Source organism: Schistocerca americana, chromosome 8 (assembly GCF_021461395.2).
Source record: "Schistocerca americana isolate TAMUIC-IGC-003095 chromosome 8, iqSchAmer2.1, whole genome shotgun sequence".
Classification (NCBI taxonomy): domain Eukaryota; kingdom Metazoa; phylum Arthropoda; class Insecta; order Orthoptera; family Acrididae; genus Schistocerca; species Schistocerca americana.
This window is the reverse complement of record NC_060126.1, coordinates 287,285,131-287,301,066: the sequence shown is the minus strand read 5'-3', so window position 1 is coordinate 287,301,066 and position 15,936 is coordinate 287,285,131. Positions and strand designations below refer to the sequence as shown.

The 15,936-nt window shown below is 38.5% G+C and overlaps 1 protein-coding gene across 2 annotated transcripts in view; it reads left to right on the top strand.

The window, feature by feature from the left end:
* Positions 1-15,440, top strand: part of LOC124544677 (proton-coupled folate transporter-like) — a 165,486-nt gene extending 150,046 nt beyond the window's left edge. For both annotated transcript variants that reach the window (XM_047123302.1, XM_047123301.1), the window contains one exon: positions 15,269-15,440. In XM_047123302.1, the coding sequence (XP_046979258.1) occupies positions 15,269-15,326 (58 nt within the window). In that variant the 3' untranslated portion in view covers positions 15,327-15,440. The remainder of the gene's footprint in view (positions 1-15,268) is intronic.
* The last annotated feature ends 496 nt before the right edge of the window (positions 15,441-15,936 follow it).

Genomic DNA, 15,936 nt, shown 5'->3' with positions numbered 1-15,936 from the left:
CTTCCTGAATTACACTGTATGTATTGATGCTGACTGTGCCAGTGATCCAGAAATGTGATGCATGATAGCAGAGCGAGTGTGAGATTTTGTGGAGGAATGATTACCTAGGTCAGTAAATGCAACAGTGCTTATCACATTCAACACCTGAGTCAGAATATGTGAATGCCAGTGAAGATGCAAGTGAAGGAAAATGGCCATCCAAGCTCTATGAAGAAATTTCACCCCTGCAGAGTGTTCCTGTTCTTCTTGTTGATATTGAAAATGCCATTGATCCGGGAAAAATCCTGAATTTCACAAGAGGTCAAAGATTATTGATGTTCACCTTCACTACATTCATGAGAAAATTCATGAAGGTCAGCTAACCATCAAGCATGCTCTGGGCAGCAGGAAGCTGCAGATATTCTCACCAAACCAGTGCCATGTGTCTGGATTGAATATTTTAAATCATAATTGAAATGTGTTAAGTAAAGTACTCAGCAATATAAACATTTAGGGTAAGTGTTGAAGTGGAATTTTTATATTAATCTGTATGCTGTGTAGCATATCTCTGTCTTTTGTTGCTATTCTAAAATATATTTGTCTTTTTGTAGCAGCTGTATTGTGCATTTGATTTATATTTCCCTTTTCTTCTTTAAGTTTCTGCAGTAATTAAGGATACCTAAAAAGTAACTAGCAATCTTTTCACAATGTGTCTATCTGCCACTTAAAGTTTCCTCAAATTGAGAAAGGATGGATTGTTATGACCCAGCAGCTTGGATCAGACATCTCAGAAGTGGTGAAGCTGGTTGGCTATTCATGTGCAGTTGTTCTGACCATCTATGGAAAATGCTTGAAGGATGGTGAAACCATGAATACATAACAAGATGTAGGACTCCACACCTCATCATAGAACATGGGGCTTGGAGATTTGCCTGCTCCACAAAGCAGGTTAGGCAACAGCCTGCAGTAGAGTTTAATGTTGGTGCAGCACAAGTGCTTTGGAGCACACTATCTTGTCCACTTTGTTGGACAGGGGGATCTGCAGTAGATGATCTCTACATGTTCCCATGTTGATACATCAACATCATCTGTTACTGGGGCCCAGATTTTTAAATTTTTATAGAACGGATACAACCCTTTATTTTTTTAGGTATAAACAGTGGTTTGAGGAGCATTATAATGAACTCACATTGATGTCTTGACCACCAAATTCACATGAATTGAGCCCAGTGGAACACATCTGGGATTTTCTTGGGCGCCAGCTCTGCACCGATGAGCCATTGGCCTGTGATGTAGGAGAAATCATGACCTGTTAGTAGACGTATTGTGCCACATGCCTCCTGAAACCTACCATAATGTTTTGGCTCATTAGTGTATGTTTTAACTATTATGACAAGCTCTTTGGGTCTTCTTCTTTAGTTGTAGCTATTTGCTTTGTAACAATATAGCCTCACTTTACTACCTTGTAGTGCATGTGTTTAGCACAGTGACTGATTACAGCAGTAAGAATTGCCCTGACAGTTTTTGCTACATTTGTGATGAGTTTGTAATTAAGAAACATAATGATTTTTCTATTTTCTCCTGGCCCTAGCCCATATGTTCACTCTCCACAGAGTCAGCATGTTAATCTGGATTTGGTGACATTAGTGGTAGAGGAAGGCCAGATGTCATTCTTGTCGCCACCACCCCAATTCACTTTAGTTGGAATTTGTGTATCCTTGTCTGTGTACATCTACTGTTATCACATGCGAAAGTGTGCGAATGGTTTTGAAATTTTTGCAAATCATGTAAATGAGGCAGTACCCAGGGATCAGCCCAATATTCGGCTAGACGAATGTACGAAACCACCTAAAACCCACATCCAGGCTGGCCAGCACTTCGTGCCTGTGCCTCAATGTTAATCCACTAGTCAGATTCAGTAAGAGGCCATCACACTTCCCCTAACATGGAAGCCGTGTGAAATGTTCACAGCTATTTGGGCAAATAACTGAGAAGCATCAAGATTTGCTAAAGAAAATATGCTTCGCATTCTTGGGAAATAAACTGGCTGATCTATGTAAGCCAGAGATGCCAGATGCCGCAGATGATATGAAGAAAATGTGTTCTATGTCACCGTCCAGATGATTGTTTCTTTTGTAACACTGGTGTTACTTGTTTAAAAAATGTATAAAAACCTGGTTTTCGGTACGGATTATCCTGTCCACAAACTACAATAATTTTTTGATGATATTATCCTGGGTGTCTATAGTATTGCAAAGTATTATGCAGATGAACAAGCTCATGACACATTTCATATCACTTTGAACAGTTTTTACTAAACTGCTCAAACATACTCTGCTAAATGATTGGATTAGGGATTTGTGCATAATGATAGTAAAATCTAAATTACTTGATCCCAGACTTATAGAAATGAACTTGTTAGAAAGTGGAACAATCATGCATGTATACAGATGAAGAGAACATATATTTTCTCAGTCTATCAAAATAAATGTGATTTTTGCAACATGCATCATTGGCTACGACATGTGAGTTACAGAAAGCAATGCTCGTGCAGTCCATAGCAGCCATGCTGGATTTTTGAGGATGTTCCCAGACCACCAGGATGCGCATGAGAGCTATGGACCAACAAGTTTCTTGCCAGGCAGCAGCAGTAGTTCACTGGATGCATTGCAAGGCTACATCTACATCCGGTCACTAGTTACAAGGCGGTGCCACATCACTTCCTGGAGAACAGACATTTAAGGAAACTTGGGGACCTTTGCGGGTAATTCCCATTGACAAGAGATGGCCAATTCATGTGCCAACTGCTTTCAGCCCCTTGGTTAAGCTCTCTTCGATGTGCCACTTGTGACAGCAACATAATTCTGAGAAGTAGGCTTCTGCATTGGGAAACAACTCTTCAGATGTTAGTTATTTCTGTGTTTAATTCTGACTCCAGGGAGTTAGTGGGACCCAAATCCACAGAATTGTTCCTTTTGGTGGAACCACAGAAGAGGCGGAGTTAATTTGTAAATTATAAATTGTGACAGACGGTTCTTTTTTTCTCAGAAGGACAATTAAGAAGCTATTGTACTGCTCCTGGGACTCTCTTTTAATTAGGAATAATAGGCAGATTTTTCAGTTTCATTTAGTAGTTAAATGCCGACTTGATGAATGAATTTTTGATTGAATATAAAAAGGAGGAGTGGAGATTCTCCTGAAACAAGATTAAAGGCTGTGTGATACACAGTAACACCTGTGTATCAGCACCTTTCGTCCATTCTGTACATATGAACAAAAGCTGTGAAACACGTGGGGTTTCACTTCACTGGATGCGTTAATCCATAGAGATGCTTTATTACAGTGTTCATATTTTTGGACTGAACCCTCTTGAATGGTGTGATAGACTTGTTTACTGACTGCTTCATAATTGCTATTAGGAAAACTCAGCACTAGGGCTTTAATTGCTTTTGAATGAAGTCCTGGTTTGTTTAAATCAAACAATGGAAACTCCAGGTTGGAGTATCTACAATGTAAGGAAAGGATAGGTTGCTAAGAACCACAAAGAGGGCACATTAAGTTGCAGACAGGCACAATTAAAAGGCACTTTCATGTTAACTTTTGGCCATAGCCTTCATAAAAAGAAAGAAAGAGAAATACACACACATTCAATCACACAAGCAAGCACAACTCACGCACACAAGACCACCATCTCCAGCAGGTTGGACCAGAATTCTCTCTCTCTATCACTCTCTCCCTCTCTCAGTTAAATCACTTAGACATTTCTTTATTGTGAAAGCAGAACTTCAGAGTGCTCTTTCATCTCTCCATCTTTACTTTGTTCTAAAGTATTAAGTCTTACTGTAGAGTATGAAATTTGTTTAAGTACCTCTGCAAATTCTTGTGCAGCAAATTTGTGAATCTTATTTTATTAGATAGATAAAAAATCTACTTACTAAGTGGTGGCAGAACACACACATAAAAAACCGTTGGAATTGGCAAGCTTTTGGAGCCAGTGGCCCCTTCTTCAGGCAGAAGGGTTGAAGGGGAAGGAAGAAGGGTGAAGGAAAATGACTGGAAAGGTTTACAAAAAGGGGTACATTTTAGGAAATCACCCAGAACTTCAGTCTTGCCTTCTCGTCCCACATGCTAAGTCTCCCCTGACCCATAGTTCCGGGTAACTTTCCTGAAATCTATCCCTTTTCATAGACCTCTCCAGTCGTTTTCCTTGAGCCCTCTTCCTTCCCCTTCAACCCTTCTGCCTGAAGAATGAGCCATTGGCTCCAAAAGCTTACCAATTACAGCCGTCTTTTATGTGTGTGTTTTGCCACCACTTGGTGAGTAGATTTTTTATCTGTCCAATTAAATGATGAAATAAATCTCGGGTGAACAGCCTGGTATGTGTGCATAGGACACAATATTTTGGCAATCGACCACTTTGCCATCGTCAGATGCGCTGATGACCTGATGAAGGCAACGTGGTCGATTGCCTAAATATTGTGACCTGTGCACACTCATACCAGGCTGTTCACTCAAGATTTATTTCGTCGTAAAATACACCTGGAGAAATTGAAGAATCATATCCAATTAAATAATTTTCAGACCCTGCCCTCTTGAAAATCTATGATCAACTTCTTCACTGACAGCTTCATAATTGCTGTTAGAAAAACTTAACACCACATTATAATTACTTTTGGATGACATGCTCACTCATTTCACATTACTGAAACCTATGCAGTATTGACAATAACCATATACATCATTGAATGTAAAGTCTTTACATAGAACAAACGACATTTCACAAACATTTCATTTGTCTGAATCAACACCACAACTATTGTCAAACATATATTATTTGAGATCTTGTAGCTTTTTCATAGTAGGTCAGCAATACTAGAAAGTTCTATATTCACATCCTAGCAGGTACTTCCTTTCACAAAGTTACTGTGATTGCTGTCCCATTTTGAAGACAGACATCATACCTCAGCATTATTCTCCAAATGCAAACAAAGTGATAGATTCACACTATATCTGTGTCCTCCTCTACAGTAACTTACTGTATGGTTTTTACTCACATCATTCATTGGTAAGAAGTTGTAGGGATACATTTCGCTACTGTGGAGTGATATGTAACAACACAAGCCATTTGTAAATCAAGTGTCATGTATGCTTCATTGCCAGCAAAGTGCCTGTACTAAATATCCCTTTTTTTATGTGAATGGATGGCAGGGAAAGGAATCAACATTAGTCCAGAATAAACAGGCCTGCAATTTTCAGCCCACAGAATTGGGTAGTACTGACCCACTTTGTGCAAGTAGTGTCTTGGTAGCCGCTGATACCCTTCAAGAGCTGGTTCTGAAGATAAAGGGACAATCTGGACATCCACTGAATGTTGGCAAGAAGGCTGTTGATGAACTGAAGCTCAGCTTGTATGTCTCTGAATCCATCAGAGCCCACTATAATGGAAAACCTCTCCATTATGGTCTGGTGATAGTTGCCACATTGATATTACATGCTATTGCTATGGCTCTACATGCCAGAACTGCCTGGCTCAGGCAAGGCTAGTGGTTCCCACACTGGAGAAACCTGCTACATTTATAGATGCACAAAACAGTCTGAGTTATCATGGGGAGGTGGATAATCTCAACATGACCCGCATTTACGTTTAATGAGTTTGCTGTTTCCTCTTCGTTTATTGCTCTCACGTCAAATGAAAACAAAATGGATTTCTGTGCCCAGGAGCTACCAACTGAATTAAAATACATTGACATGAGCACAGAAGACTAAAATATGTTATTAGTTTTAGATTTTATTTTATTTCCACCTTGCAGAACAATGAAGTTTTTTTTTTTTGTCAGTTTGTTAAAGAAATTTCATGTTTATTAATCCTTTCCACTGAGGCAATCAATTTATTTGAAACGAAGTGCTTAATTCCACACTATTGGCTAGTTTCAACTGTTCACTGTATTTCAAAAGTGCATGTTTTCATCTTCTAGCACATATGGCATTATGCCACAACAAAGAACCAAACATGAGATAATACAGTACTGGTACTCCAAGAAAATTTACAACCGAATATGGACATATGAATGTGCACTTAAAGCCGAAGTATGCATTTTAGTATGGTTCACAAAATTCCCATGTTCTTGGGGTATCCTCTGATGTCTTGCTTCTTTTATGGCATAATGTAAGATCTTTTAATGTTTTACACCTACGAACATAAGGGCTTCCTGCATCATCATAGCTGCACAAGTGCGGTGATGCCCATTATCTGGCACTCTCTGGCAACTACTGAAATGAACCCATTTCTTCTGGAAACTACTGAAATGAACCCATTTCTAACAGGTCGCAGGAAAATATTGCGAATGGTTGTTTGAAAAGCATTACTTTCAAAGTAAACATCCTTTTATGCAAGATGAACTATGTGTGAGAATGTGCAATGAATTTCTTAAATCACAGAGCTTTTGACTCTCATTTAAAAATCAACTCTTTGAGGATGGCCATTTAGAAAAATTTCGAACCCAGAAGATCAGACATTTATGTCTTTATTAAAAATGTTACTAGCACATTTGTGTGATGTACCTTAAAGTGTGACTCATACAAAAAAAAGGTCAACATTGTATGTGAAAGCTTAGCTTCTCTTGCCCCTTATTAATCTTTGAGACCAATATTATATGTGAAAGCTTTGCTTTACTTGTAGCAACACTATGTATATTAATTTAAACCATTAACTTTTCCTATTTGCGTGTACGCACTACTTAACAGTGATATTGCTATTGGCTGACTACATCATGTGCCCTATGCTCTGAATATCCACTGCGATTGGCTGGCGAGAGCACGTGACATGATCTCTGACTGGCTGTATGCAGCGTACATGTTGCTGCACATCAAAGATCTTTCCAAAAAAATTTTTTAACTGAGTTTGGTTTAAAAACAAAGGGCAGGGAAGTCCTATGCTGATGTATAAAACCATAACTGTTAAAAGGATTGATAAGTTTTACAGTTCCAAGGAAAAGTATACTGTCACTTAACACAAAAAAAGTGTATTTTCACCTGGGGTGAAAATGTAATTTTAACCGGGAAAAATCCAGGAATTTTTCTTTTCTTGTCCGTGTATACACCCTGTGTTTAACAATAAAAGGATTTATTTCTAATAAGACAAGTACCAATAGCAGTTCATACAGTAAAAATTTGCCAGTTTGTCATAATACCTGCCAGATCATGATAACCAGTCAAGTCAAAGACCACAAGAAGAGTCATTTCTCTGAATCTTTTGGATGCAACAGATATGAATTCCATTTAAGTACACACAGGCATCTGTTAGAGGTCTGTGGGGCTGCTCAATTCATCCTCAGTGGCTGTGCATTGATTGATCCATGTGATACTCCTCTAGGATCAGAAACCAAAATAAATCATAAGATTGCTCCACTAGACACATGTTTTTAGCATACAGACAAAATGTGGTATAAATAAATTATGCAATGAGTGCCCTCAAACATCTACTCTATATTTATACTATGTGTCTTTAGCTCTTTAGATCACTAACAAATACAGCAACGTACAGCTTGAGCAGAAGAGAACTTTCTCTTTATAATGTGCCACAAGCTACTCTGTTGCTAGCCATATTTTCAAATTTACAGCTATGAATAAGGTCAAGTTTATTGTCACATTATCAATCACTTGAACTTAACAACTGTAACAACCAGGACTTTTTTTGTCAGAGACTGCACACACAAGATGGAGTTCTAGCATACACTGACCAGCCAGAACATTATGACCACTGACCTACTATCAATATAAACCCATCGAGACGATAGCAGTGTCATCTGATTATCAATCATTGCTAGTCAGACATACACACATTGCATATAGTATTAGTGAGTGTGCAGTCTGTTTGTAGAATGGGGAAGGCAGATGATCTATCTGAGTTTGACTGAGGCATATTGTACCGGACACTGAGCACCAGCATTTCGGAAACTGCAGAACTTGTTGGGTGTTCAAGAAGTGCTGTGGTGTGTGTCTTCAACAGTGGCAAATCCAAGGTAAAACCATGTCCAGACATCATAAAGTTAGCCAGTCACCCATCATTACGGATGACAGATGTCATAGGCTGGTCAGACTGGTAAAATAGGAACTGTGGCAGAACTAAAACAGATTTTACTGCTGAGCAGAATACAAGTGTGTCTGAACATGCAGTGTGCCCAACACTCCTAATGATTGGCCTCCGCAGCTGGCAACCCAGCCATATGCCATTGTTAACAGCATGGCATTGGCAACTATGACTGAAATGGGCACATGACCATCGGTATTGAACATCAGCACAGTGACAGAACATTGCATGGTCTATGAATTCCGATACCTTCTTCATCATGCCAATGGGAGGGTGCAAAGCTGTCATCTTCAAGGGAACAGCACCTTGGCACCTGTACTGCAGGATGAAGGCAAGCTGATGGCACTTCCATTATGTCTAGGGAACATACACAAGGGCCTGCATGGGTCCAGTGGAGCTTGTGCAAGGCACCATGATTGTCAAGAAGTATCATACAATGGTTGCAGACCATGTACACCCATTCTTGATGATCATGTTTTCCGACAGCAGTGGCATTTTTTAACAAGATAATGCCCTGTGTCACAAGAAAAAGGAGTGTGATGGAATGGTTCGAGAAACACAGTGGTGGGATCCAATTGATGTGCTGGCCCCCCCAACTCACCAGATCTGAACCCAATCAAACACATTTGGGATGTGAGTGAATGTGGTGTCAGAGCTCATCAATGCTTCTCCCCATAATTTACGGGAATTAGGTGACTTGTGTGTGCAGATGTGTTGCCAACTCCCTCCAAGGCCGCACTGCTTCCATGCTACGATGTGTCACCACTGTTAACTGTGCCAAAGGTGCACATACCAGCTGCTAGGTAGGTGGTCATAATGTTCTCACTGATCAGTGTATTACTGCAACACACTGCAACGCCACCTCGCCAATTACTTTCTTGAACAATGAATTGGCCAGGTAGATTGGTCGACTAGACTGCCAGATCTTCATTCATTTGATTTCTTTTTATGGGTCCATCGGAATTAATAATTTATAAAGAAAATACTTCTGAGACCCACCTTCAGTGGAGAAAACAAAATACCAATGACATTACGGGAAGGGACATACCCAAGAAATTTATCACATACACCATGGTCATTATTTTGAAGAATACTTATGAGACACTGTAAGTGTACTAATGTAGTGCAGATTAAAGTTTCTTGGTGACACTCATAGAATTGAAGTCTCATACCTGAAAAACTAGATTGTGATCTCACAGTTCAGTAACTGCAGCCGCATCTTAGATTTAAATTTGACTTACTGGCCCAACTATTTCTGTTAAACCACATTTGGGTGATGACCAGTTTAAAAGTATTAATATTTGATATAAACCAGGTTAGCATGTACACTTAGGGATAACTATCAGTGGCAACTTATTTTGTAAACATCCACTTTTTACAGTACACACTTCGTAAAACTATAGTCACTTATGTGTAGTTCTTAGAGTGAATCATGAACACATTAAATGTAGGCTTGACTGTTACACACACTTTGACAAAGAGATATTAATTCAGTGTTAGCTTTGCTACATATTGTTATGAAGAAGAGTGACACAAAGATGTTACTGGTGGCAGGCTTTAATATGGGGAGGCTGACTGGAGGATAGCTGAATGTGCATTGACTTTAATGAAATAAGTTTACAAAGGTGTAACTAATCTGTGTCTATGTGCTTTTATTACATTGAATGCTGTTCTCAGGCTGACTGCATCAAGGGTTTGCACAACTATTTATAGACATGTGTAGGAATAATAGTTAAACTCGGCTATTACATTTATTTTGTAATGAGAACAAGGTCAAATTTTGAAGCAATATCATCCTACTGCTTCAAAATTTGACCTTGTTCTCATTAAAAAATAAATGTAATAGCCGAGTTTAACTAGTATTCCACATAGACACAGTTTATGTTACACCTTTGTAAACTTATTTCCTTAAAGTCAATGCACACTCAGCTATCGTCCAGTCAGCATCTCCATATTAAAGCCTGCCGCCAGTAACATCTTTGTGTCACTCCTCTCGATAACAATATGTAGCAAAGCTAGCACTGAATTAATATCTCTTTGTCAAAGTGTGCGTAACAGTCGAGCCTACATTCAAAGTGTTCATGATTCACTCTAAGAACTACACATAAGTGACTATAGTTTTATGAACTGTGTACTGTAAAAAGTGGATGTTTACTCCCCCCCCCCCATGAACCATGGACCTTGCCGTTGGTGGGGAGGCTTGCGTGCCTCAGTGATACATATAGCCGTACCGTAGGTGCAACCACAACGGAGGGATATCTGTTGAGAAGCCAGACAAACGTGTGGTTCCTGAAGAGGGGCAGCAGCCTTTTCAGTAGTTGCAGGGGCAACAGTCAGGATGATTGACTGATCTGGCCTTGTAACACTAACCAAAACGGCCTTGCTGTGCTGGTACTGCAAACGGTTGAAAGCAAGGGGAAACTACAGCCGTAATTTTTCCCAAAGGCATGCAGCTTTACTGTATGGTTAAATGATGATGGCGTCCTCTTGGGTAAAATATTCTGGAGGTAAAATAGTCCCCCATTCGGATCTCCGGGCGGAGACTAATCAAGAGGACGTCGTTATCAGGAGAAAGAAAACTGGCATTCTACGGGTCGGAGTGTGGAATGTCAGATCCCTTAATCAGGCAGGTAGGTTAGAAAATTTAAAAAGGGAAATGGATAGGTTAAAGTTAGATATAGTGGGAATTAGTGAAGTTCGGTGGCAGGAGGAAAAAGACCTTTGGTCAGGTGAATACAGGGTTATAAATACAAAATCAAATAGGGGTAATGCAGGAGTTGGTTTAGTAATGATTAAAAAAATAGGAGTGCAGGTAAGCTACTACAAACAGCACAGTGAACGCATTATTGTGGCCAAGATAGACATGAAGCCCATGCCTATTACAGAAGTACAAGTTTATATGCCAACTAGCTCTGCCGATGACGAAGAAATTGAAGAAATGTATGATGAAAAAAAAGATAGTGAAGGGAGACGAAAATTTAATAGTCACAGGTGACTGGAATTCGGTAGTAGGCAAAGGGAGAGAAGGAAACGTAGTAAGTGACTATGGATTGGGGGTAAGAAATGAAAGAGGAAGCCGCCTGGTAGAATTTTGCACAGAGCACAACTTATTCATAGCTAACACTTGGTTCAAGAATCATAAAAGAAGGTTGTGTACATGGAAGAAGCCTGGAGATACTAACGGGTTTCAGATAGATTATATAATGATAAGACAGAGATTTAGGAACCAGGTTTTAAATTGTAAGACATTTCCAGGGGCAGATGTGGACTCTGACCACAATCTATTAGTTATGAACTGTAGATTAAAACTGAAGAAACTGCAAAAAGGTGGGAATTTAAGGAGATGGGACCTGGATAAACTGACTAAACCAGAGGTTGTACAGAGTTTCAGGGAGAGCATAAGGGAACAATTGACAGGAATGGGGGAAGAAATACAGTAGAAGAAGAATGGGTAGCTTTGAGGGATGAAGTAGTGAAGGCAGCAGAGGATCAAGTAGGTAAAAAGATGAGGACTAGTAGAAATCCTTGGGTAACAGAAGAAATATTGAATTTAATTGATGAAAGGAGAAAATATAAAAATGCAGTAAATGAAGCAGGAAAAAAGGAATACAAACGTCTCAAAAATGAGATCAACAGGAAGTGCAGGGATGGCTAGAGGACAAATGTAAGGATGTAGAGGCTGATATCACTGGGGGTAAGATAGATACTGCCTACAGGAAAATTAAAGAGACCTTTGGAGAAAAGACAACCACTTGTATGAGTATCAAGAGCTCAGATGGAAACCCAGTTCTAATCAAAGAAGGGAAAGCAGAAAGGTGGAAGGAGTATATAGAGGGTCTATACAAGGGCGATGTACTTGAGGACAATATTATGGAAATGGAAGAGGATGTAGATGAAGATGAAATGGGAGATACAATTCTGCGTGAAGAGTTTGACAGAGCACTAAAAGACCTGAGTCGAAACAAGGCCCCAGGAGTAGACAACATTCCCTTAGAACTACTGACAGCCTTGGGAGAGCCAGTCCTGACAAAACTCTACCATCTGGTGAGCAAGGTGTATGAGACAGGTGAAATACCCTCAGACTTCAAGAAGAATGTAATAATTCCAATCCCAAAGAAAGCAGGTGTTGACAGATGTGAAAATTACCGAACTATCAGTTTAATAAGTCACAGCTGCAAAATACTAACGTGAATTCTTTACAGACGAATGTAAAAACTAGTAGAAGCCGACCTCGGGGAAGATCAGTTTGGATTCCGTAAAAATATTGGAACACGTGAGACAATACTGACCCTATGACTTATCTTAGAAGCTAGATTAAGGAAAGGCAAACCTACATTTCTAGCATTTGTAGACTTAGAGAAAGCTTTTGACAATGTTGATTGGAATACTCTCTTTCAAATTCTGAAGGTGGCAGGGGTAAAATACAGGGAGCAAAAGACTATTTACAATTTGTACAGAAACCAGATGGCAATTATAAGAGTCGAGCATGGATGATAAATAGTTTAGACAAGAAGAGAATAGAAGCTTTCGAAATGTGATGCTACAGAAGAATGCTGAAAATTAGATGAGTAGATCACATAACTAATGAGGAGATACTGAATAGGATTGGGAAGAAGAGAAGTTTGTGGCACAACTTGACTAGAAGAAGGGATCAGTTGGTAGGACATGTTCTGAGGCATGAAGGGATCACCAATTTAGTATTGGAAGGCAGCGTGGAAGATAAATACGTAGAGGGAGACCAAGAGATTAATACACCAAGCAGATTCAGAAGGATGTAGGTTGCAGTAGGTACTGGGAGACAAAGGAGCTTGCACAGGATAGAGTAGCATGGAGAGCTGCATCAAAGCAGTCTCAGGACTGAAGACCACAACAACAACAATCATCCTACTGATTCCCCTAATAATTAACCATGTATTAGAAGATAAGAAAAGTACTAAAGTTTAAGGCATTTACCTACACAGTCTGCTATCAACTTACATGTAAAATTTCCTTGTTTATAATTTTTTCCAGTTTATTTAAATTCTTAATTAGTGACTTAATTAGATAACCAGATAGACTTTTGAATTAAAAAATTAGGGCAGCAAAAATATAAAGTCAAATCATGGAATCAAACTAGTTTAAGGGTTCATCTGAAAAGGATCTTGCAGTGTGGCAAAACTTTAATTACAAATATTATTTAAGTTAGTAATTTTTTGAAAAATGAAACTAGTTACTGGAAAAATCAAAATCATGGCTTTCTAATGAGCAGTATCAATCCTCTCATAGCTACTGATTAGCTCACATTAATTTGCTGATTACTTAATGTTGTAACAATTTCAATTTTACCCAATTAACAAGCTTTTAGGCAAAACCAAATATGTCAGGAGACTGCAAACTATGACATACATAATGAAATTCTGTGAAATATTGTACAAGCATTATTTCAGCAGTTTTAGGAACACAAGCTGTATACATTACATGTATAAATAGGACACAGCCTGAAGTTAATAGGGGAAAAGTTAGTTATTTAACAGGAGTAGAACTACTGCAGGTGGAATAACTGCACTTTATTAAGTTTCAACACATTTAAAGAGTTTCTTGTATTTATAACTTGTATTTGGTTTTCAAATTCTTGTTATTTAACTTAGGCATTAACTGCTATTTGTATTTGATATTCCGATTCTTTTTACCTGTTATTTAAAATGAGCTGACACAAAAATAAATAAAATGAAATGCAAGCACGTTAAAGCAGTTGCTTCCCAGATTCCTTCCCCTATGATAAGTGCCATAATGGACAGTATAGTTAGTAAAATGTTGACCTGTGGTGCAGATTTATAGCTCTTTCATCCTGGCTGCTGCAGGTGGACAATAATGTTCAAAGCTCCTTTCACATTTCTCAATATTATGCGCTCTAACTTTTAATTCCACATTGTAATATAGAAACAGAGGAAGAGTACTGTGATTATTGCTCAATGTGTGGTTCTGTACATGAAATATTTGACCTCATTCATGTTTCATTCTGTAACTCTGTAAACATAGGAAGCATATTGGATAATGACAGGACCCCATTAACAACCACAATTATTACAGAAAATTAGATGATACCAGAATGAATTGTCACTCAGCAGAAGAGTGTGCTGATATGAAACTTCCTGGCACATTAAAATTGTGTGCCAGACTGAGGCTTGAAGCCCGTAGGATTCAAGTACTGGTCTTGCATACAGTCTCCATCTGCCACAAAGTTTCAGTTATGCGACTGATTGTTTTTAGACACTAATTGGTATTTCTCAATTATAGCAAGTAGTTCACATTGACAAGAAGTTTCTGTGTCAGTAACAGATGAAATCTCTTTTACCCATCGTACCATGCCTATGTCCTATGCTTACTGCATTATATAACTGTAATTTGAATTAATATAATGGAAGGAAACATTCCACGTGGGAAAAATTATATATAAAAACAAAGATGAGGTGACTTACCGAACAAAAACGCTGGCAGGTCGATAGACACACAAACAAACACAAACATACACACAAAATTCAAGCTTTCGCAACAAATTGTTGCCTCATCAGGAAAGAGGGAAGGAGAGGGGAAGACAAAAGGAAGTGGGTTTTAAAGGAGAGGGTAAGGAGTCATTCCAATCCCGGGAGCGGAAAGACTTACCTTAGGGGGAAAAAAGGACAGGTATACACTCGCACACACGCACATATCCATCCACACATACAGACACAAGCAGACATATTTCTGCTTGTGTCTGTATGTGTGGATGGATATGTGCGTGTGTGCGAGTGTATACCTGTCCTTTTTTCCCCCTAAGGTAAGTCTTTCCGCTCCCGGGATTGGAATGACTCCTTACCCTCTCCTTTAAAACCCACTTCCTTTTGTCTTCCCCTCTCCTTCCCTCTTTCCTGATGAGGCAACAATTTGTTGTGAAAGCTTGAATTTTGTGTGTATGTTTGTGTTTGTTTGTGTGTCTATCGACCTGCCAGCGTTTTTGTTCGGTAAGTCACCTCATCTTTGTTTTTATATGTAATTTGAATTAATAATATTCCGTTTTCCTGGTACATGGTGACTTGTACAGAATATTCTTATAGATTTTTTTTGCTTTCAATTTTCTGGGCATAACTTTTACACAGACAAAGTGAGAACAAAATTTATCATTAACGGATCTTATAAAAGGTTTCATACATTTACTAAAAAAATGATTATCTCCTTTTCCAGGGTAGTTCTGCATTTCCAGAATCATCCCAGCAGTGATTATGGACCCATTCCAACCTGATGATTGGTACAAAATGAGTTTTCTGAATGAACTTTTTGTGTATTACATGCTTTGCATGTTATGTAGCCTTTATGCTACTTATCTTCTAATAAAAACAAAATAATATTTTTTAAACATTTGTTTGGGATTACTTCAAACAAACATACTGAATTACTACAGTTACTTGGTTATTTACATCTTCTCAAACAATATGGGTGGTATTATTCCAGACATATTATGTTTTAAAACACTTTATTACTGTTGTAAATCATTTAATACAAATCTTTATTCAACAATACATCTTTAGTTATGTTTCCTAGGAGGAAGGAAGTAGGAAATTTGGAGTTTGGTATATTCATAACTAGATTAAGAATATCCCTTAAAGTAACACTTTCTGTAAATTGCACAATATTTTTAATTCTAATATTGAAAATTCCTGTTAGTAATGCAGTGCTAATAGTAAACTATTACTGAAGTACAAAAATAAGACTCCAGTGCATGCCCCACTTGAACTCTGTTCGCCTAAGGAGTTGCTTCCTGTATTGTTTTCACAACTAACATATAATTAGGAAACCTACCATTTTACACAAAGTGCACTTCAAAAAAAATCTACAGAAAAAAACTATCAGAA